The sequence below is a fragment of the Lycorma delicatula genome, chromosome 5, assembly GCF_047948215.1.
Source record: "Lycorma delicatula isolate Av1 chromosome 5, ASM4794821v1, whole genome shotgun sequence".
Classification (NCBI taxonomy): domain Eukaryota; kingdom Metazoa; phylum Arthropoda; class Insecta; order Hemiptera; family Fulgoridae; genus Lycorma; species Lycorma delicatula.
Window position 1 is genome coordinate 90,105,822 of NC_134459.1, and position 26,246 is coordinate 90,132,067.

General features: G+C 28.8%; 1 protein-coding gene across 3 annotated transcripts in view; it reads right to left on the minus strand.

Moving 5' to 3' along the window:
- The window catches only part of Mms19 (MMS19 nucleotide excision repair protein), a 64,568-nt gene that overhangs the window by 17,825 nt on the left and 20,497 nt on the right, over positions 1 to 26,246 (minus strand). For 2 of the 3 annotated variants that reach the window (XM_075366613.1, XM_075366616.1), the window contains exons 5-14: positions 22,317 to 22,478; positions 16,544 to 16,757; positions 14,866 to 14,978; positions 12,549 to 12,663; positions 10,784 to 10,973; positions 8,268 to 8,362; positions 7,205 to 7,355; positions 5,797 to 5,988; positions 3,223 to 3,331; positions 493 to 664 (exon numbers count right to left, since the gene is read on the minus strand). In XM_075366613.1, the coding sequence (XP_075222728.1) occupies positions 493 to 664; positions 3,223 to 3,331; positions 5,797 to 5,988; positions 7,205 to 7,355; positions 8,268 to 8,362; positions 10,784 to 10,973; positions 12,549 to 12,663; positions 14,866 to 14,978; positions 16,544 to 16,757; positions 22,317 to 22,478 (1,513 nt within the window). The remainder of the gene's footprint in view (positions 1 to 492; positions 665 to 3,222; positions 3,332 to 5,796; positions 5,989 to 7,204; positions 7,356 to 8,267; positions 8,363 to 10,783; positions 10,974 to 12,548; positions 12,664 to 14,865; positions 14,979 to 16,543; positions 16,758 to 22,316; positions 22,479 to 26,246) is intronic. The other variant, XM_075366614.1, reaches the window with a different exon arrangement.

Here is a 26,246-nt window from a genome sequence, read left to right on the forward strand (position 1 = left end):
GAACAATTTAAAATAAAATAACAAATTTCTAAAAGAATTATATCATAATACAATTACAACATAAATTGTTACTGTTCTATAAATTTTGAAATTTATTATGGACGAATATGCAAATTCTGTTGTCAAATACTGGAATAATGCAATATTTAAAACGCTGTATTTTCCTAAGTTCTAATTACTGCCAACTGCCAACTGTCAGATTACTTATTGCTGCCAACTGTCAGATGTGTTTTATTATGTTATTAATTAAATCATCATATTTGAATATGACATGGTCAAATTTGAAATCAACTCAAGGATAACATCATAGATAATTTAAATTAAATTTTACCTTTTTCCATTCAAAGATAATTAATTATTTGATCCAAAAGAATAATAATGAAGTAAAATCACAAATAAGAACTTTGCATTTGCTCATAAGAATTTAACACCTTTTTTTTACAAATCTTCACTCACACATTAAAATCAATACAAAAAAAAATTATTACCTACCGTTTTGTTGTTTATTCATTAAAGTAGCTAATAATCTAGATGCTGATAGCTGCGCCAATGAATGACTAGAATTAAAAGCAATATTTGATAGAGCCGTTGTTAGAATTTGCCAACCAGGTACAGTAACATCTTCATGTAATGATTCTAATAAACCTTCAAGTAATATTACCTGCTAAATGTATTAAAAACCGGAATTATATGATTATTTTTATTATTAATAATATTAATTGTAATAGACAAAAAATTCTTAAATTCATTATATACATCACAATAGAAACAATTTATTCATCAAGAAATATAAAATCCATTTCAATGAAGAAAATATTAAATTAAAGGAAATACGTTTAAGAAAATAAAATATAATGTTTTAAATAGTAAGTTAATTACAAATAAAAAAAATTTGAAGGCCTGGAAATTGACCTGAGGAGAGTTTTAGTTGTAGTCAAGGACTACTTTCTCCTGTTTAGCCTCCGGAAATCACCGTTCAGGTGTTACTTCAGAGGATGAATGAGGATGATACGTATGAGTGTAAATGAAGTGTAGTCTTGTAACAGTCTCAGTTTGACTATTCCCAAGATGTGAGGTTAATTGAAACCTAACCACCAAAGAACACCGGTATTCACGATCAAATCCATATGAACTGAATTAACTAGGACTTGAATGCTGGAAATCTCGACTTCCAAATCAGCTGATTTGGGAAGACGCGTTCACCACTAGACCAACCTGGTAGGTTACATAGTGCAATTTAGCCTACTGTTACACCAAATGGAACACAGCCTTCTATACAAATGTTGATGAACTCTGCCAGTGACTTCTTCTGTTAGTCCCAGAAATTTTCATGAATCAATTGATAGTCCGGATAATGCATGGCAGCACATGAGTTTCTGTTATTATGTATCAAAATGAATAGAAGGCAAAGAAGTGAGCTTATAAAGCATTAAAATGGAGGCATTTTGGCTAAGATATAATATTACTAACAACATACTCTCGATTTTCTTGGGAGGAGGGTGATGAATCAGTAACATAAAAGCCAACAAAAGAAAGGTTTTTTTAACTACTTGCAATCCCCAAAGAACAAAACATAACTAACTCAAAAATTTTTGTAAACATAAAACTAATACAAAATTCAAACAGAAATCTTGAATTGTGGTTAAATTAAATGTTGCAACTTGGAATAAGGGTGGAATTGCCAAAAAAAAAGAACATAAGTTGGAAAATAGTTTAAGGGAAAAACACATCAACATCACAACAAATTCAAAGAAAAAGCTTCTTTGTGCTTTTCATCATCTTTGAATTGATGAAAAATCCAGAGCAATCTGATGAGACAAAAACAAGTTAATGTAGAACTAATGAAAAAAATGTGTGGACAATATAATTAAGGACTACAACAAAAATAATAGTACACAAACAGAGATACATACAATTGTAATGCAAAAACTGCAAAATTCAGAAATTTTAACAAGTACTTTTGAACAAAATATTAATAAAATTATTTTGGTCACCTTTGGGTACTTTAATGCCAAGGTTTTGAATCAGTGAATCTCTAGTTCATCAAATACTTTTTGAAATCCTCTAGCAATTGATAAATATTAAGTATCTCACTGTAAGTGAGTGTTAGTATTTAGGATCAGATTTGCCACAAAGTATGATGATAATATATAGAAAAAATTGGACAGATTTTAAAGATAGAATAATATAATAGTGATAAGATACATATTACAAAGCAGGCGTGAATCAACTAAGCTCAAGCTATCTATGAAACAAGGAAAAACGTAAAGACACTTAACTTACATTTTATGAAAGTATGATCTATCCAAATAGAATGCAAACAAAGACTTAATATCTGCTCATGAGAGGAATAGGTAAAAACAGCCTTCTAAAAGGAAGTTTCTGCATTCTTCTAAGGGATGCAGAAAGTGGTATATGATGAGGAAATGTACTATAAGAAAAAAGAATTAGAATTTGCAAGTAGAATGCAAAAAGTTGATCTCCACTAGGAGTAGTTTCAGTATTCTATACAATGCTAACAGTGACTGCCAGAAAACAAATCTGTTTAGATTTTTAAGCCCAATCCTTGAAATGCAAAAGAGAATAAATAAACAAAGAAAAGTTAACATGAACCAAATAATTCAACACAAAGAATGCACTTCAATTGCTTTCAATAAAGTCCTCTTTTTGTTATTGTTAATACTTTCAAAGAGGTTACATAAAGTTGGAGATCAGTAGACAAGTATTTGCATTAGTTACCCAAGATATAATACACAGAGCTATAGCAATTAGTTTATATTTGTAGTTGGTTAAAACAAGCATGCTTCCCAATCACACACAAAGTTTACATGCACAAAACTATATTTCTCAATAAACGAATAACAGAATTCATCAATAGAATAGCATGAAGTATAGGGTTAATAAAATATGTGGTTATACATTCTTTAATTTAACTCAAATAGAAACTTCTACCTTAAAATTCCAATTCCAAATAGTTCTATATTTCACAGAAGCTGAATGAATGACTGCAGATGTTAGTAACCACATATGTACCACAAAAATCCTAATAATTTATTATTTTTCTGTGTAAAACAGAAAACAAAAAATATGTTAACCAAACTGAGTTTCTAACTGGAAAACTTTTACCAGGTAGAAAGATTTAAAATTTTAGTTAATGTATTGTAAATTAATCTAAATTTTTACACAGTAACTAAGCAAAATCCTATATAAAAAGAAACTTACTGAATTTGGTGATGATGAATAATCATTACCTAGATTGTTTAAGCCATTTCCACTTTCTTTCATAGGTATAATAACTTGAAGTAAAGGAGATATTACTTCTATCTGTAGGCTGAAATAAATTTATTGTATAAATATATTCTTTCACATATAATCAGCATTATTTTATGAATACCTTTACAAATAGAATATATAATAAAATGTAATATTTTAAAACTGAGTATATAATCTAAGTTTAAATGCATAATAAAAACTTTAAAAGAAACCGTACAGCATAGGTTTTTAAAATTAGTAACTAATTTACAATTTATTTCAAATTTTAGAAAAAACGAAGTAAATATTTCACAATGATCACCTTTTTTTTACTAAAAGTGAATTGGAAGAAAAATACATACAGTACAAATTTATTTTTATTACAGGTGGGAAGAGAAAATCATCTCCCATCAGGACAATGCACCTGTCCATAAAAGTGTCTTGGCGATGGGAAAATTGAGGGATTTATACTATGAAGTGCTGGAAGACCCACCCTCTTGCCAAATTTGGCTTTCTCATACTTCCACCTCTTCCCAAAACCCAGTCTTCCTTACTGGTCAGAGTTTTTCGTCCAATCAAGAAGCGATTGTGGCTATAGACAGATACTTTGCAGCACTTCTGAAGAGCACTACAGAGAGAGAATAATGGCAATGAAACACCACTGGATGAAATGTGTTAATATTACAGGAGATTATGTCAAAAAATAAAAATCTTTTCAAAATATAAATTTTCATTTTCACTCTCAGGCCGAGAACTTTTCAGACCACCATCGTAATACAGATACATGGTGCTCATTAAAAAATCATTACAACTTTAAATATTAATAATAATTTGATCCCAGATGTTATGAGTAGATATTATTTAAGAGAAGTATTCAAAAGGCTGAATGTGGCACCACCTCATACCCAAAACAGAAGTCATATTTATTTCACTCAGTAATAGTCATGAATGCTCAAGAGAAGGTGCAGTGTTGAGTGGCTCACAGAAATGAAATTGAATACACTGGTTCAGTATAAGTTTAGAACCCAATTCAACAGATACCACCATCACAGCCTAATATTCATGTTGAACAGAAAGATTATGTACAGTCAAAGTGTGTGATGAAAATGTGGTATGAGTGCAACAGGTATTTATTCACAGTCTGCACAAGGGAACATGATAAACACCACATGAATTAAATTAGCATACCTCATTCAACTGTTCACAATGTGTAAAGGGGGATTTGAAAATGTGTTCTTATAAACTTCAATTACTTCAGGAAACCACAAAAGAAGACAAAATTGCTTTTTCCAATAACATTAATTTTCGTTTATCAGAAAATGTAAAAAAATGAAATGTAAGAATCTGGGACAAGAAAAAAAAACTTGTAATTCATTGCTTAGCATGTTAAGAGTCTGAAAGTTAATGTATAATGTTGCATGACAAATGACCAAATGATTAGCCCAGTTTTCTTTCATTAATAAACTACAGCCAACATTTACCTTAATGTGTTAAAAGACCTATCCTCAGCTACAACATTCACAACCTAATATTATCTTCCAGCATGATAGTCCCCAAACACATCAGGCTACATACATTTGTGAATTTTAGAACAACAAATTTCGTAATCAGTAGATTGATTTCACAGTGGTCCAAACTGATCCAGGCCACTGAAAAAATCTCTGTTATAATCAGACTTAACATCTTGTAATTTCATTACGTGAAGTTTTGTCAAGGATCATTATAACTCTCAGGTTGCTGACATGGAGGATTTGAAGGCAAGAATCATCGCTGCATTTATTAATATTGATGCTAATAAGCTGAATCATACTAGGCAAAAATTAAATTATAGCCTAAACACTGTACATGCTGCCAGTGGGACACATGTTGAATACTAGTAACTTCATACCAAGAAAAAACTTTTAATTGTGATTTATCTTACTATAGAAGAATCATAAAATTTATTTTCACTCAAAATTTAATAATTTTAATGAGTCAAAGTTGTAAAAATATTTTTATGGATATTCTGTGTAAATTCAATAAATTTTTTATTTTAAAAAACTCGCCCTACCTAGTACACTTAAAATTCTAAATTCATTGGTGAAAATGTTAAAATTTCCAATGATTACAATAAACAGCAAAAGCTCTTGCAGCTTAATAAACAAATGCTGTATAAGAACTTTTATCTCTTTGCTATGACTTACTGAAAAAACTTACTAACCATACCTTTTCCTTACTCCAAATACCTTACAATCATTGCCATTGACAAATAAGGTTAATAAATGAACAAAGAGAAAATTCCCAACCACAGCTTTCAGAAGCTAGTGATAAAACAAGTCGCACTACCATAACTTAATGTTAAGCCCATCAGATGCATAAAAAATAATGTCCTCAAATTTACAGTTCAAATAATTGATTTTCATAGAAACTATAAAAACTTACAGCAAAGATGTAATTGTTTTTCTTCATATTTAACATCCATTCAATTTCACCTTTTTGTATTAAATTAAATGAACAATTAAAAAAATTATATCAAGTTCTTAACATTATAAAAAATTAAATCACCTGCTGTTTTGATTCCTAATAAGACATTCAACAATAGCGGCAGAATCTAATAAAACTTCTTCGTTGTTAAATATTTCTGGATATTTAGCTTGTTGTAAACCATTTATCCACCATAAAACTATTCGTTTTGTAATAGTTTCACATAATATTTTAATGGCCGGATCATTTAAATCTGCGTTATTAAGTAATGATCTGCAACAAATATTTAGTTTTTTCATAAAGAATTATTTAACATCATTTAAATAATTTAAAATAATTTTATTAAAATTTATTAAAATAATTTTTGTTACATTTATATATTTTATGGCTATAAATTTGAGTTAGCATTATTTCAAATAAATAAATAATTTCAAACTTTTTCATTAACATGTTAAACGTACAAATAAACATTAGAAGCAAATTTAAACAAAGTTTATGGTGTTTATGCTTGCAAAAGAACTTCTCAGACCAGTCGTAGACCAGGTATATAATTGGTGCACCCACAAGTAAATAGAACTAATTTTAAAGTGATCAGGAAACTCATTTTGGCTTGGCAAAATGGTTACACTGAGCAAAATGCTAATTTAGTACACTCAGTCTTCTATACTTTGTATAGTCCTGTCTTACACTGAATACTTCTGATTAACACAAAATCCTAGATAGAAACATTTAACCGCAATTGACTACACATTATACAGCTGAGACATATACACATTCATATGCCAGCCAACTGGCACAAACAACACATTCAACCACTACTCTCAATAGAACCAGCTTTTCAAATCACAGTAGAAAAGGTATACACACAGTGTAATATTAATCAAGACTCACAATGCTATACAAATAAAAATAAAAGCCATCAGTTTAATGTAGTAAAACTATAACAAATTTCATACAATACACCTGACAAAAGAGAAAATTTTAAAGAAAAATTAGATAATATAAAATAAAATATTTAATATTAATTTTAAAATTAAATTAATTTTATTGTCTAACAATCACATAAAACAGATACACTTGACATACTACATATAGCAAATTTCCTAGGGCAAATTATTTCACAAAAAAATGAAATTTTTTATTCTCATTCAAGATCAAGATAAATATTTACCTTAAAATTTAAAAACAAAATTCTTATGAATTCTTAAAAAATAATTTGCTCCAGAAGTAATTTCTTCAAGGAAAATTACTGTTTATTTGACATCTGTCAATGGTGAAAAGAATAGAGTACATTCAGCAAACTTACAGTATATTTTTAGTAAAACTTTGAAAGTACGATTTTTTTTTTTTTAAAGAAGAAATACAGTATTCCCATAAGTATAGGGTTGATCATAATACACTTTCATAATACAATTAGTCATTAAATTTTATTATTTTCTAATAATTGTAACTAAAAATATTTTTTTTTATATATAAATACTTGCATTACCTAATACTATGAAGAACTACTGAAGTAAAATCACAACATTCATCTACCAAACTTAACAATATATCAGACACAGGCTCAATAAATTCAGGTAACATGATTAAAGCACATAACGTTTCAATACGCCACTTCTGTTTATCTATATCTGGACAGCCTAAAAAAAAATGAATTATACATGCATATAAAATAAAAAATATGTTAACAATAATCAACAAAAATTAACAATAATCAACAAAAATATTTTTTCAACATGATGAAAATAAACAATAATAACTGTACTACAGTGCAATAGAATGGATTTATAGTAATTAAAAGTAAAAAAATAAATATCAAACAATAGAAATATTTTTCAAAATACAGAGTTAATGAAGCTAAATAGCAACATATTATGATTAGATAAATACAAATAAAATAAAAGTTTCAACATAAGAAAACGTGCTTTCAAAACACAATAATATAGTATAAATATTATTTAAAATAATTATCTTAAAAATATTTTTCCTCATTATCAAGCTAAACACCACTATACTATAATAGTCCAGTACTAAGAGTTTATAAAAAAAGTCTTCAAATTGCCAATGCTGAACATGTAATCTTTTTATTTAAAACATCTGACTTGATTTAACTTTATTTTGGTTTGATAACTGAAAATTCATGCAAAAAAATGAAAGGTATATCAATTAACAAAAATCAAATGAAAAAATATATTATATTTAATTGTTAAAGGTCAGAACACTGATTTTTAAGTAATATGTCAAACTATAAATTATAAAAATCCTAAGCTCATTTTATTAAATTATAAAAAAAGGGGTATAATAAAAAAATAAAAGTTCAAAATTTATTAACAATTAATTATTTATTTATATGCAAATAACAGGCTGAATCCCAATAACAGTTACTGATAGATGATAATGAATCTTAGAGCATGTAAGAAATGCTATGCCTGACCAGCTCAATCCCAGAACTTCCATATAAAAAGCAGAGACACTACCACTATGCCACAGAAACTGGCAGATAACAACAATAATGATTAGATTATATAATTCAACTAATTGTACATAATTACCTTTATCTATTAATAATTTTGACTGAACCATATTTTTCATTACTTCTAATGGATACAACTCTGCCGATGATTTTAAAAATCTTATACAGTTTTCCCTACACAAAAAAGGAAAAATATTTATTAAAATACAAAACTAGAATAAATAAATAAATAATAAATAATTTAAAGAATAAGGCAAAACTTACACTTCCCAAAAACTAAAAAGCTAAATAAAATTTTACTTAATTACCATATTATTTCTAAAAGCACATAAAATAGACATCATTTGGGAGATTCAGTGGCTTTGTAATTAACTGAGTGACATAACATCAACTGATGTGTCTCCTGGTTTAAAAGAATTGCTTATTTTTTATCATGAAACTGCTATGAAAACATTAGCAGAACATCAAAATTTATGTTGATACTATGAAATTATAAAAATAAAGATTAAATTCAAAAAATCACTCAATCGATGAATTTATGGTAGTAAACATTCTAAACTACTAATACCAAAATTAATAAGTCTTCCATTTATTTAAAAAAATAAGCACAATCAAATACTATGGGAAAGCAAAGCATTTTTGTTTTGCATAGACATTACGTAGTTGATAATTATATCTATTATTGTTTTAATAATTAATTATGCCACAGAAAAAATTGTATGTTATTTCTCATCAAGTAGATACATTTTTATTCTCAATTTAGTAAAATCTAAGCAAATTTGTTTTTTGTATTAGTTAAACCTTTAAATTTTAACATTTCTTTTCAGCATGGTATAAAACTTGTCAAATTTGTTTTCTTTTTGAAAAATGCATTTGAAAAAAAATAAAGTTTTTCATACATAAAACATATTATTCATAACATAGGATAAAATCAGTGTTTTGATCTTGTTGAAATAAATCACTAAGGCACTGGTGTTATGTTATTTGGATAAGACACAATTTTTGACAAAAAAATACTTCAGCCTTAAGTTATAAAAATGCAGAAGTAATTAATTTTCTTTTATTTAATATCAAACCCTGGAGACTCTACTGAGTATAGGGTGTCAGATTTTAATCCTGAAACTATAACTGCCAAAAATGATCACTAAAAAAAAAAAAAATGTACTTAGCATCCATGCAAAAAGATTTTTTTTTTTTTGTAAACAGTTATAATTAAACAGATTTATGTTTTGTAAACAATTCAATATTTTAGAAGTTATAAAATATTTTTAAAAATTAATATATAAACATAACAATTATAGAGATACCTCTTTGCTGCCAATGTCCTATAACCTTATCTAATATTTTATTTTCATGATTAGCATCTTTTGTCAGCAAAATTATCAGGGATTATCAATGTAAATTTCAAATAGATAAATCAACAACGGATCATCAAATCTTCACTGTCAGACAGATTTTGGAAAAAAGATACAAGTATAATCAGGAGGTTCATAAACTATTTATAGATGTCATAAAGGCCTCTTATAAATCTCTAAAATTCATTTAGAAGAGATACTATAAGAGAAATTAAATCAATTTGGTATTCCCAAGAAGTTACGATGATTCAAGTTTACATGGATGAAACTAAGGGTGGAGATCGTATAAGAAATTAATTATCAGATGATTTTAATATTTAGTGGAAGGAATATATCTTTGAATGGAAACATCCATGTATTTAATTATACAGACAATTTGAATGTTATAGGCAACTGTAGAAATATAATTGAAAACAATGTCAAAATCATTACTGAGTATGGGAAAAATTAATATATATAACTATAAATAAAAATATATATATATAAAATAAATTGTTTTTACAATCTGTGAATTTTGAATTTTTTGAAAATGTTTTATAATTTTTTTTATGAAAAAATATACAAATTCAGTTGTCCAGTTCAAAATTTATAATATAGTAACATTTTCAACAAATTCAAAATTCACAAATTTTAAAAACAATTTATTTTAATGTAATTATAGAATTAATAGCAATTTAAGATGCGGGATCCTGTGAAAATCAATTCTTGGAATTAATATGTTAAGTTTAACTTATCTATTTATGTGTTTTGGTGGTTTAAATTTTATTAGCACAGTAGTCAATATGTATGACATATATATCTTTCGGTAGCTGAGGTTAGTGAATGGAATGACTTAATCTGGAGAAATCATGTGTAGGGACCACAAATGGGTCAGGTTGGCTCATGACAAGGAGAATTGGCAGATCTTTGTTAGTGCAGCTACAAATTTTTGAGTTCGAAGACCATGGAATAAGTAAGTTACACACAAACATAAGAACAGAACTACACTTTTTTTTATAAAACTCTGTTCCAAAAGTAATAAATCATATTCATTATTCAACAATCAACTTCATAACTTTTCAAAAATTAACTTTTATTAACTTAAGAATTGTTTTAGTACAACTCAAGGATCCCAAGATTCCTAGAAGTTGCAAACACCAAAAGAATTAAAAACTAATACTAAAACTGAATATTCTATACAAGAAATATTCATACAAGAAAACAGAAGAACATGATTTATATTAAGAAAATAAATACTGACTTTACTAATTCATTTCCACTGGATAAAACAATTTCACAATGTTGATAAACAAAATTTCTATTACTTTCAGATAAGTGACGTACTAATGTTTTTAGACCTTCAAATGCAGCAGCCTGTACATCATGATTGTGGTGACAAGCTGCTGATAAAAGCATGTCAGGATATAATGACCAAATATCACTATAAGAATCTGAAAAAGAATTTAAACTATAATAATTAACATTTTTTCAATACTTCTGACATTCAAAATAATCAATTATACTAATTTACAATCTCATCATTTCAATTAAACATCCTTTTTTCCAAGCAAAATTTTTAATGCATTTCACTCAGTATGCTTACTTAGATATAGAAATAAGTAATTTAATTGTATATTCTTTAGCTTACAAAAACATGACTTATTAACTGGCTTTTATTGCTTTAACCCTTTTCTGTAAATTAGATTAATTTTAGATTAGATTTGTAAGAAGCATCTTTTGTTTGAAATACACATGGTAATCAGAATCTTCTTAATGAAATATCTTACCACAATTAATCTAGCCATTGCAGAAGTAATTTTGTTTCTTTTTTTTTAAAAAGATACAATCTTAATAGAGATCATATATATATATATATATATATAAATCATATTTTTAATAATACATTCCAGCAATAATGATAATACCAGTTTTCAGGTACACTTATATAAAATATTGCTCAATCTGCTAAATGGAGTGTTCTGGAATGTATTCGCCAAACTTCAAGTACTAATTCAGGACACAGAAATGAGCAAAAATGTTCATGTCAATATAAGTCCTATTTTGTTTTCTTCTCGACGACATTTTGTGATTTTCAACAAAAAAATTATTTCTCAGGAGCGGGTACACCCACTTTAATTATATTTGACAAATCTAAGACTGGTGTCTTATTCTAAAAAATAAAAGATTTTGAAAATGTACCTTCATAAATTTCAAAATGGTAGACATCTTAATTTTTTAATCTTCAATATCTTAGTAATTATTTGTTTGATAAAATTTTTACTTCTTATTACAACATTTATTAAGCATCTATTTTGAATAAAATGACACCTCATTTGTAAAAATCCATTCACAAACAATCAGTTTTACTGACAATTTAAATCAGCAGTACACTTGCATGCCATAATGCAAGCTGATAATTTTTTGCTTGTTTTTATTTCCTTCACTAAATGTAATAAAAAGTATTAATAATAAATAATAATAGTAAATTAATGAAAATAACCCCACAAGAAGGCAATAATAAATTAAATGGCTTTTTACATGTTAAAATCCCAGGAAATAATATTCACAAAAAATAAGTCATTCATCTAAACAAACAAATTTTACGTTACAGCACTTTAGCAAAACATCTGAATATGCTTAAAAATTCAACAATATTTTTCTTTCAACATACATAAATATTCAACAAAATATCTTAAATAATGTATCTTTTGAAAAAACAGAACACAATAAAAAACTAAAATAATCACAGGACTTCATTATCTCTTCCATACCAAAACACTAAATTCAACAAAATATCCATAACATTATAGTTTATCAGTTTTGTTTAATAAACAATCTTCCTACCAAAATCATATACACAATAAATTTCAAACACATTTCTTTCAAATTTAATACTTAAGAAACATATTTACTTTTAAACAAAATACTCTTTGTTCCCAATTCCAATCTTAAGAAAAGAATCATTAAAGTTACTAATATATATACATATAAACATTAAACCAAATTAATAGTACTATGTAACTTACCATCTGCATTTGATAAATGTTGTAATTCTGATTTTAAAAATAAATCTAATGTTCGAATAACAATAACTGTATCTTGAGAGGTATTCTGAGGTAATTCATATAGTTTTGGTATAACCTAATTAAATAATAAATACATAAATAAAGTAATTCAAACATTACAATAATCACAAAATGATAAATCTTTTAAAAGATTTAAGTAACAATAAATTAAAATTGTAAACAATAAATAAATTAAAATACAAGGCAGTAAATGTTACAAGATGCATCTTTGATTCTTGAGAAACATAAAAATATAAAAGAGAATTTTTAAGAAATAATTAAGTATATAATTAAGAGAAAAATTAAGAGATTAAGAATAGAGATTATAGAGAAGATTATTAATACAGATTAATAGAGAATAGAGATTAAGAATAATTAAGTAAAATCTTAACACTTATTTCAGGAATTCCAATATCTTATTAACAAGGGAATTTCCTGATGTGTAATTAAAATTAAAAAATAGTTGGAAAATTCAACCAACAGATTTAATTAAATGATCCAAGTACTTTCCAATTATGCAAGTATCAGATAAATCATAAAAATTTAGGTAAAAATTACTTAAAACAATTAAAAATATTATACTAGAAGTCAGTCACTGTTAATATCTGACTGCCAAATGTTAAAAATAGTGTAATTTGAAATCAGACAAAATGTAAAATAAAAATGAAAATAAAACCAAAATACCAACTTGAAAATTAAACATATACTAAATTTTCAGTTTAAAAATAATTATTTGATGTATCAAAGATTTAACTGTAATTTTTTAAAAACTGATAATAATCAAATGTACCTTTTTAATTGGGTAACATTTAAAATAACACTTTATTAAATGTACAAGCAATACTCATATTTCAAATATTAATTGGTGAAAAAATCAAATAAGGATGACGATGTTTCCTTTTACCAACTACAATAAAAGAAATACAACAATACATACTATCATATGACCATTCAAAATCTAAAAAATGTCTTTTGCAAATCATTTAAAAAAAAACCACTTTAACTTGCAAAATAATGAAATTAATAATGCAATATATAAATTTCAATGGAAATTATTGATATTTATAAATCATTCTTCAAGTATAACTTTGAGAATAGGATACTGTTTCCATATAAAACTTTCAACCAACAACACTCATATATTTAATTATATGTTTCTAATTTAAAATAGTGCAAGAACACTGATACCAAAGTCTACAGTCAGCCAAATTGAAAACAAATCCACATCAATAACAAAAGAATAAAATACAAACAGAAAAGAATTCCTTTGTTATTGAGAAATTTGTGAATGTAAAGTTTTACATTTATTTATAGGTAAACTGCAACTGCAGTTTAGTTAAATCCATCTCATACAATTAAGAAACTCATACATATTTAGACCCATATAAAAGTGTAATATCATCAGCAAATACTGTAATTTTACCAATAAAATTACCTGTAAAAAGGTCAACATCATAAAAAATATACCTATTTAATAAAAACATATATGGCCCAACTAGGAACTGAGGTATTCTATTACAGATAACTCTCTCTAGATTACCTGATACTATTTTGAAAATCAATCAAGAGTTGGTCAACTTCCAAATGTGAAAAATTTTGAAACGCTTGAAAACATTTTCAACACAATCAATAATTACTGTTGCTCAAAGGTCAACTGAGTGCTACAAGACTAGAAAATTAATGACTGTGACAAGTAAACAGATTTAGAGGGGTCTAAAAGATGACCTCTGGTAAAGCCTATCAGGGCTAGGAACAAAAGGGATGATGGTGTCGAGACCGGAATCTCACAAGGCAGGTGCTTCCCCTACAGGGTCAGGATGACAGCTACTAAAAAAAAATTCATTTGAATGTTTGTGTCACAATTTGAAAAAAAATTACCTACAGCTCTTTTTAAAGACGTGACTGGAGTAGACTTTTACATATTTAGGACCTTAAACAAAGCAAGCTCAAGTAAATAGAAAATGGCAAATTCATTAATACTTAAGATGGGTAAACAGGTCTATCTAATTCAATGTTAATAATGTGTTAATCTTTTCTTCTTGAGAACTATGTACAAAAAATTTGTTCCCCTAGGACAAACTGAATTTCCAATTCTGTCTGCAGTTATTATGAGTTATCTGCATAAAATTTTGCATAAAGTTTTTTTTATATATATGACAAACATATATAATTTTAAATTTTATACAAAATAAATTGTTTTTTAATACATGTATTATGAAAACTACATCTGAATAAACAATAAAAGATAAATAGAAACACATAATTAAATAATACTTGCTTGAGAAATGATTTCTTTGCAGACAAAATTTGATGCTCTAGCAGAAGTTACTAATATATGAATAGCAGGGCCAAATAAACTTAAATTCATGTCTGATAACAATCCAGAAGTGCCTATAACAAAGAATAAAACCAGAAAATAACTCTTTAAATAATTTAAATATTCCAGAAGTAAAACAAAAACTTCACTTTTTAAGTAGTTAAATAATTAAACAAATATTAGATAACTACACTTAATAACACTTACACTGCTTCAGTATTTTTTATATCGTTAACAATTAGTAACTAAAAAAAAAATAATGGCAAATAAGGCCAATAAATTTTAACCATAAATATGAAATCTAATTAAAAAAAAGAATAATATAATAAAACCTTTAAAATATTTTGGATCATTAACAAATTTTTAACATTACCCAAACAATCACTGTAACATGAATTGCATGTGTGATGCAGTTCTTGGCTAAAGAGTTGCCCATATTGACAAGCACTTGAGTGATGTACAATCAGATTATTTGTTCAGTACTTCCTCAATATGAATATGTAAGGAATCCAGGAAGAAAATTAAAACTTCTGCTGGATTTGATGAATCTATAGACATCAATATTTCTATAACTTTTTAATCAAACCTTGCATGAGAACAATAGTACAGAAAGCTATAGACCTGTGATTAGTATTTTCCTAAAAATACTAATTACTAATACTATTAGTATTTTCCTAAAAATACTAATCACAGGTCGAAACACAATTATTCTGTACCTGATCCAAACTGAAACGAGTACTTGAATGTTTCTGAATCAAAGTATCAGAAACTTTTAGTATTTGGTACCAGAATACCTACCAAATGGAAGATATTTTTAATTCTTATACAGACAGGCTCTGGCCTGACAGAAACAAAGAACCAAAGGTTCTCTTTCTACTATTGTTTATATCAATCTGTTCCGATCTGCAATGTTTCGAGGTTTGATGGTATCCAATCCTACAGCCTCCTCTTAGCTTACATAATGATATTGACACACCCATTGTGTCAAACAATACAGTTTGCACATGCACTCACCGAGGCACAGCACCTCTTTGATTACTATGTTTAACCTATGACCACAGCTTTTTACAAAGCTAGTTCTCCACGCGCCAATTAAAAGGAGACAATGAGTACAACAGGATTTAAAAGTGGTGGGAGAAAAGCAAAGGTTACTGTATACGATTTGAGTTCAACTTTAATTGAACCAAAAAAGAATCAGTTCGGTTTTATTTTAAATGATAAGAAGGAAAGCGAACCGAACCATCCATCACAACGCGTTGCACAGTTGTTCATTGTGCTGATTCTGCACACTTGGTGTAATATTGCTTAGTTCATGTACTTGATACAGAATATACCAGGTGATATAGTTCTGTACCAGTTTCATGTTTTTATTACACACTTGCATCAGAACCCTACTATTCGCTAAACTCCAGAAATACACCCTGAGGAGCTATTTTACCCAGTATTAGTGAATTTTTTTCAAGATTTTAGTCCATTAATATAAAAATCTAATTATATTTTCTGCTTCAAAGCCATACAGTGTAGAATCTATTTCAATCATTCAGCACGAAATCCAGATTTAAGTTATTTAAATCTAGAATTTACAAAAAGATATAAATTACTGTGAATGCATTAACAGATAGAATAATATACAACATACTTGAGATAATATCATCAGTGAACGCCTTAAGAATTGATTCTCTTTTTTCATCAGGTGTATCATTTAACTTTCTTATAAGAGATGTTAAAGTTAAAGTTGAAGAGTTACGTACTTCAGCATCACTACCAGGCAATAATTCTTTCTTTATGGACAACCAAATATCAACTAAATGTGGCTCAATACTTTCAATGTTCCATATTTTCAAACCTTCTCTCTAAAAAAAAAAAATAAAAAAAATATGGTAAATATGAGGAAGCATTTTTCACTTTCTACTTATCAATAAAGATATACAAAGTGTTACAAACTAATAATTATCACCACTGTACTCTAGTTTACAATTAATTAAGCTAAAAATTTAGTACAAACTAATCCCTACACAAGACACTTTACACCTGTCGTCATTTACAAACTGAAAAATAGCCAAAATGAGCTGTTTAGGGCCAAATTATAATTTTTTTTTTCATTATGTAACCAAACACTACATTCAAACCAAAACCCTTCCCTTTAGGCAACAGTCTTGTAATAAGTCACACCAAGAGCCTGTGACTATGGCGAGATTTATTTTAGTAATAACAAAAATTCTTCTTTACCTTTTTCATTTACAGAAACATTTGTTCTAGTAAATTATTTTTTTTAACAGATTAGGAACAAGGAAGAGAATTTACATTCAGTAAAGTTCCTAAGCCAGCATAGCACTTACAATTTCTAATCACCACATTTCATTCTAAAAATTAAACAGTATTTCCTCACATACCATTAGAGTTCTATAATTCCTATATAAAAACAAATGCACATTACTGCTTTAATTTTACACAAAGATAAACAGTTTCATGTAATTTTTACTGCTGTAGAGCAGAAGCTGTATATTTTTTAGGTTTTTTATCAAATCTTTCATGTGCATGTCAATTTTTATAGCTGAGTCTTTTTATTTCATACTTGTTAAATTAATATTTATTTTAAGATTACCTAAAATATATTATCAACCCTCAAACTCATAGAAAAGTAATATATGAAACTTTGAAATATTTACAGTACCTAATTATTTTCATAAATTTAGTTCATACAACTATATATATATATATATATATATATCCTATGGTTTACCTGAAGCACTGTTGTTTGAATGTCAAGGACTGATCCAGAATGCTTCTCAGATATACTGGATTGTAATTATGGGGCACTTTGATCCCATCGAAAGTAACATGTAGCTTCCTTAGGACTTCTTTATTATTTAAATGAAATGCAGTAACCTCAATCTTATTTGCGTTAGACTGAACTCTCCATTTATAGAAGTACGCACTTAATTTCATCAGATCACCTGTCAGCACACTCCCACAGTATATAAGATCCTTAATATGGAAGACCAATGCTACATCATCCACATACTGGATTTTCATGAAGCCTGTGTCTGGCACGTCATGGATATACAAGTTAGTAGAATGGGAGCCAGAACTGATCCTTGAGGTAGGCCATTATTCAGAGTTCTCCATCTATCACCCCATCCATTCAGGATCACCTTAAAGCGTCTGTCAGAGAGCATGTAGCTCACTAGAAACGCCAGCCTTTGAGATGGAATGACTTCAATAAACTTCAAAATCAATCCCTCCCTCCACACAGTGTCATAAGCTGCCGTAAGATCTACAAAAACTGCAGCCAATTTGAGACCTCGCTGAAATCCTGCCTCCACTAGAGTTGTCAGTGTTAAGACCTGGTCGCAGCAGCTCTGATGCTTCCAAAAGCCACCCTGCTCAGTGGGGATGATTTTGATCAATGGCCTCTTGAATGCGATTTAGAATAACCCTTTCTAGTAGCTTATAGGTAATGCTGAGTAGCAATACTGGTCAGTAATGAAAAGCATCAGTTACGGCTTTGCCTGGCTTCAGGATGGCAATTATCTCAGCCTGTTTGAAAAGCTTTGGCAATTTTCCAGTTCGCAGAATCTCATTGAAAAATTCAATGAGCCACAATCTAGTTTTAGGTCCAATGGCCTTAAGAGACTCCAGATATATATCATCAAAGCCAACAGCTTTAATTACCTTCAGCATATTCATAACTATATCAAGCTCTTCAATGCACAAGTTACATGAGTAGTCTGGATGTAGTTTCAGATGGGACCTCTATATGTATAATTCATTTTTCACGATTCATGCCTTGTCTATTTTTGTTTTCAAAATCTTCATTAGTCTGAATGCAACATCATTGGCATTCACATGTGTGACTGTACTTGACAATCTTGAATCTGCACCAAGCTTCCTTATAAGGTCCCAGGCCTTCCGACTAGAATGCACAAAGTTGAGTCCTGCCATTGTTTTATGGCATTTCTCTCTCCTGTTCTTATTGAGAGCTCTCAATAGGTTATAAGCTATTGAGTCATTGTGAGATTCCTGATACTCAGCATATAACTCATTTAACCCACGGGTTGGGCTAGTGGTGAACACATCTTCCCAAATCAGCTGATTTGGAAGTCGAGTTCCAGCGTTCAAGTCCTAGTAAAGCCAGTTATTTTTACATGGATTTGAATACTAGATCGTGGATACCAGTATTCCTTGTGGTTGGATTTCAATTAACCACACATCTCAGGAATGGTCAAACTGAGACTGTACAAAACTACACTTCATTTACACTCATACATATCATCCTCACTCATCCTCTTAAGTATTATCTGAATGGTAACTACCGGAGGCTAAACAGGAAAAAGAAAAGAAAAAAAGCATATAACTCATCACACTCTTTAGAACATCCGGGGATGTACTACTTCCAAAAACCATGTGGAATACATCTCCTGGCATTAACATTAATCGCACCCACATATCGCTCATATTTGGATGGAATTGGGGGAATCCACTGAATGGTATTATCAAAACCCCTCTGAAACAGTTCCCAGTTCGCAAGCTGAAAATTCCGTTAAAGTTGAGGGACGAAGGAAACCAATGGAATTTCAGTACCATAATGAATTATGACTGGTCTATGCTGGCTTCATGGAAAAGACCCGATGACCTTTTGTTGTATCATATCGTTATGTCCAGATTTAGATACGATGAACATATCAGGAGAATAATCCTTCAGTCATCTACCAGATCGGAACGTTTCTGGATCTTTAGTGTTGTTCACAAGATGGAGATTGTACAATATTCATCCATTTATTTAGAATATTTCCATTGTTGTCCTATTCCTGATATTCCCAGGAATGGCTATAGCTGTTGAAATAACCAACTCACACAACCGGGTGACTGAAGGATCTTACAGGTGGACTTGGTCAACTGACCTGCGGAGGTTTCTAAATATTAAAACAGTGCTGCCAGCAATCTCTGCACCCAAAAAAAGACATGGGCTGTTCTGTCCTGATAAGTTACTTAGTAATCGATGAGATGGGACCTGATATATTTCACAATGCCATATTGTTCATCATTTATGGACCCAACCGGAACATATCCATATAATCTTCCCCTTCTGTAAAGATGTGTCATCCTTGGTGTGAGTCTCTTGTATTGCCACAACATCTACAGCATTCTGCAGCAACAGGCGTGAGAGATATTGACTCTTAGCAGCTGAAATCGATTCAATGTTCAAGTGATATATCTGTAAGTTTTTACCAATGGGGACTGATGAGTGCTCCGTGCTGGTTGGTCCTGAAATGGGCTATTCATACATAGATCCTCTTGCATACTTGTTGCTGTGTAGCAGCAGCTTCATGGAAGAATCAGTCGGTACTAGACTGTTGCCCAGGTTTCGCCAAATTGCAGTAACCACAATCTTCAGGGAGGCTTCTTCCTTGATACCCAGCTAATACAATTTATATACCAATACAATTTGATACAAATTTATATAATCATAACTTTTATATATTTACATTTTACTTTATATAATGTAGCCTATTGTACCGTAATAACTACAAGGACTTAAAATGTTATATTGATAAACAATTTGTTTTTGAAGTACCATCATCAAAAACAATTAATTTTTTCTCTCTCTGCCAACCATCAATGATGGTCATGAATAACTGGGCCCTTAAAAAGTAGCTTCAAAATAGCCTCAAAATAGAAGCTTAAAACAATTTGACAGATGGTGTTAAATAGTTGGAAATCTAGTAATGAAGAGGAAATTAAAAATACGAATGAATTACAAGAAGGTTAGTTAAAACAAAGGAAGGTAAAAGCAATCTTTGGCCTTTTATTATCTTTTGTTAATGAAATAAGTTTTTAATTGCCTTTTTAAATATATTACTTAAAATTTTATAATAGATACTCATTTTAGGAAGTCACTATTAATTTCAATTACAACATATGCAACAGACATGCATTTAATAAAATTCTTTTATTTTCAATTTTTAAATATCCTTTTATTTCTATTTAATCTTTTTAACAATCTTTATTTATTATCTGAACGTTTAAGATTTTAAAATATCTAATCTATAATGTTTCATTCTGTTTTTAGTACAATATTTTTCTGTAATGTTTCTGAATAACATATATAATATTATTATTAATAATAATATAATATAATAATTATCAGGATGATAAGTCTGAACTGTAAGAAGGGTGCTCCAGTGTACTCCTAAATAAGGATGCAATTTTTTGTTGAGTTTGAAGTGGTATGGGGAAGCGGAATGACGTCTCAGATTGGAGATATAAGAATTTTTTCAAAATAAATTTAAAGAGATGCTTATTATTTTTGTATTTTATTAGCAAATGTACATGCTCCATCATATACTGAAGCGGTGGTGATAACTGACAATACCTAGCGAAAGCAAAGATCATCTCAGTATGTGTTTAAGTCAGACTATAAATACAGTGCTCCACATTTTTACCTTTTTATTAATTTAATTGTTCTGTTGTATTCACTCTTCTGTATTAATGTTATATACTTTTAGTTATTATGGTTAAAAATGCATTAAAAAAATACTGTCATAATTATAGTTTGATTTTCTTTGTTTTATTACTTGTGTATTTGTTTCATTGTTTTCCTATTTAGAATTCATTAGGCAGTCCTCTAGAAATTGGCGGATATATCAAAATTTACAATACATCAACCATCATAATACCAAAAAAGCCTATTCTGTTGTATTCCATAAAAAAAATTTAAGAAGATAAAACTCATGGACAGAAAAGTGGTTTTCAATTATAAATTATATTTAGATTTTCAGAACAAATAATAGTCATTACACAGGTAATATAATCTTACTATGCTTTATATTTAAGCAGTGAATAAAAACTGGTGTATTTATGAATTAGGATTATAAGTCAAGAATAATGTAAGTAGTCCTAACCAACCTAGCATTGTTGCAACAGATTATAACTATATAAACTTATTTTTACATCACGCCTTACTAAAATATCACTAATATATAATATAGAGTAAGTTTTAGTTGGTAAAACATACTTCTTTCAAGATGTCAAAAAAAATGATATTAGAAATAAGTTTTTTATCTTTTTTTGGGAAAAATCAGTTAAGAAAAGAAATTTAAGAGAAATCTAATTTTACATATAAGATTGCAGAAAGCAAAAAGTGATGAAATAAGCAACATTAGCATCCTACCTATTTACAAAAAAATATATATATAAAGCACCCTCCTCAAAACACACTCAATAATTAAACATTTTACTATAAAGAACAAACAATTCTTATCGCTACATTCCTTACAAATGTAATAATGTATTTTTATTTAAATTGTGGCCATTAATTAGTACTGATAATAAATAGTTCTAAAATGCATATTACACAAATATGAAAATAATACACCAATTAATATTCATATTTCATTCTAATAACATACCAATACATGGAGAGAGTCCAGTTTTGCAATATGTAGATTTGAGTCAAGTTTTTCTAATGTAAGAGGAATACAATATTCAGCAAACTCAGGTACAGCAACTAAACAAGGAGCTAATGCTAAGGCTAAGTCATTCCTAGTAATGGTTTTTTCGTCTTCTGCTCCCTGTAAAACAAAATTAATAAACATACACTGTAAATAAAAGGTAGACAGTACACTGTAATAAACATTAATATACACAGTAAACAATCTTTACAGTTTGAATAATAAATATACAGTCAACTCCTGATTATCTGCAGTAATAACAGGGAAGAGAATCGCAGATAATCCAAAATGATAGTTGATCAAAAAATAATATTTGAGTAATATGTATTAAAATGACCTAATACTATACTGCAGTTCATGCAGTACTTACAAGCAGTATTACTGGAGTACTTACATGCACTACCATATTAATGTATAACTGCAAATAATAAAATAAAATACAATACACTACACTATTACGTACCTGGTAAAAGTAATACCTAAAGGTTTATTCAAAATACATATTAACATATTACAAAAGTTCAATATCACTAATACTTTACATAAATAAATCGTACATGAAGTAGCCTATGTACTAAGTAATGAATTAATGAACACTTATTAAAACTGTAATAGCTAAAGAGAAAAAAGTAGACATTAAAAAAAAATTGTACATTTTATTCTTTTAGATATTATTTTTCAAATAAGATACAATCACTTGATTTAATGTCTGAAAAAAATTTCCTTTAATTGAATTTTGTAGTTCCAAAGCATAATAATATAGTACAAAGAACCCTATCTATATATGAATTTTATAGTCCTATCATATCTACAATGAACTCTAGTACAGCATTAGCGTAATCAAAACATGCACACATTTAAGTAGCAAATGAATGAAGGAGTAAAACCTATTACAGAATGATGAAAAAACTTTAAATTTTTAACTTCTTTATAAGTTTTTAAAACTTTATTTTTTCCAAGAGGCATCACAGTTAAGCCGCAATGCGGTTAAACCACTCAAGGATAATCAGGAATTGACGTTTTTATATATATGAGGGTAAATCAAATATAAATCAGAATTTTTGTTTTATAATTTATTGAAGGATAATAAAAATACATACAATATTATTTTTCTACATAATTTCCTCTTTTGGAAACACATTTTTTCCAGCGGATAGATAGCTTTTTGATCCTACTAAAATGAAAGTAGGAATGACATCAACCAATTGTGCACATATGCTTCAACAGCAGCATCGTCTTCAAATTTCTGTCCTCCAAGAGCTTCTTTTAGTGGCCCAAACATATGATAATCACAAGGCGATAAGTTTGGACTGTATGGAGGGTGCTTCAGTGTAATCCAGAATAAGGATGGAATTTTTTCTTGAGTTTGAGCTGTGGTATGGGGCCAAGTGTTGTGAAGCAAAATGACATCTCGCACTGGAAATTGATGTCTTTTTTGACAATATGAAAGTTTTGCTTCATCTAAAAGTTGGCAATAGTACATAGAATTCACTATGCGACAATCATGAAGAAAATCAACATGCAAAACTCCTTTGAAATCAAAAAATACTGTGTCCAGAACCTTACCAGATAACAATTGAGTTTTGATTTTAATGGGTGCAGTTTCTTCCTTTTTTTTCACCACTCCATACTTGCCTGTTTTGATTCTGGGGTGTAATGGTGCACCCAAGTTTCATCATAACAATTCAACAACCACTGGCACACCCTAGCCGTTAGAGCTTCTCTTCTTTGATGAGAAGATGAGGGACCCATCGTGGTGCCACTTTTTTAAATCCAAGATTGCCAGTAACAACTGCCTGAGCACTGCCGTAGCTTATTCTGATCTCAGAAGCAATTTCTGCAATTGTTAATCAACGATCATCTTTGATAAGGCAACGAACCATGAGAATGTTTCAGTAGTATAACCTGTCCTTGGGTGACATTGGTGACCTTTATTTTCAACTAGTTCTCGTCCTTCTGAAAACTGCTTATGCCGATCATACACCCGCGTCTTTGTCAATGTGTTATCCCCGAACTGTGCCTGAAGTCTTCTCAAAATTTTGGATGGTTTCACACCCTCTGCCGTGAGAAATTTAATAATACATTGCGCCATATGCAATGACATTTCCTGCTCTGACATTCTGATACTGAATAGAAAAAGATAGTGAGCTGGCTTTCTAAGAGTTGGATCCCCTCCACATATCCTTACATACAGCACTGAGAAGCCATACCCCCTCTCCATTAGTCGTGCATCAGCGACAACAAAAATTCCAATTCAAATTCAATTCAACCTCATATATATACATATATTATGGAAATACTAACTCATCAATAAATAAATGTTGTAATAACAGAAAACATATTCTTTTTCAGTTTTTCAATTGCTGTAATGTACATGAAGTCATAGATTTTACCATACCAGATACGTGATATTAAATGGTTGAACTATGATTTTGTTAAGTAAAAAAATTGTCTAAATTTATTTCTTAGGTAATATATTTTAACAAAACATTTAAATAGACAAAAGTAAAATCTGAATGGTTTTCTGCAGAATCCTTATTTTACTTTGAAGGAGTGACCATAACTCTACTTAACATTGTTTTATGATGTATTAATTAAGGATATATTTTATTAAAAATTTCAAAGGAATAAAAACTAAATGAAATAGAATTTTAAGCAACAATCGTGAGAAAGTTTTCTCAAATTCAAGAGGGCTGTATCCCCTTCCCTACTCAGAACAGTTTTTGTAAACTGTCAATTGTTTTCTCCTACCAGCTTTTCAGCTACTAATCAAGTCTGGATGTGTGTATAGACAAATGCAATTAGTGCTACTGGCTTGCCAGGCCTGCTGTATCTGCAATGTAAGTGTAAATGTACCGGTAAACATGTAGTCTGGAACAGACTCAGGTTGACCACTCCTGAGACTTGTGGTTAATTAAAACCGAAACACTAAAGAACAATAGTATCCACAGTCTAGGATTCAGACCCATACAAAAGCAATTGCCTTTTCAAGGACTCAAACTTTAGAATTCTTCACTTAGAAAATCAGTTGATTCTGTGATGGCAAGTATATATAAATGATATATTTCAAGAAACACCAAATTACTGAAATTAATAATAAAGAATTACTAAAATTTCTTTGGTATTAAATTATTAATTTAACCAGTGCTTGAAACTATGTTTAATACAGTTAGTTTTAAATTAAAAAACTGAAGAACATTCATCTTATAAGTGTGAATCGCTTTTGAAAAATTCAAATTAATTATGGAGTGATTTTTAGGGCTTTTATGGTTTTGTTCTAAGAAAAGATGTTTAAAAGAAATTTTTTCAGCAACTTAATAGAGAAATACCTTTTTCTTAAATTCTTAAAGAAAAACTACAAATACTATATACAAATAATTTTACATAAAAATAGAGAAGAGGGAGCAAGGGAATCACAAACTCATGAAAAAAGACACACATGAAATAAATACACTTAATATTTAATGAGGTAATACCCATTTAAAATGTAACAAATGAGCAATTACAGATATTACCAGGTCTGGCCCAAAGTACGTTTTAATCTTACCTACTATACCACCAGCTGACATATAAAATCTAGAAGATATTTAAGTAATTCACTAAACCATTAACTAAAATCAACAGAAAATTGAAAGGACACAATTGTAAAAAAAATGTTAAACATATTTTGGTCCCACTTTATTATGTAATCTTTCAGTTATTTAAAATCATGAAATCATGGAATTATTAATTAAAAAAATTATGGTTTTCTATACTAGATTTATTTATTTTAATTAGGAAAGCAATGTTAATTTGACAACTTCACTTTCCAGCAACATAGCTTTATTGAAAGGTAACTCTTTCCCACTTCTAAGACTACACTAAATAAAATATATTGCACAATGAATA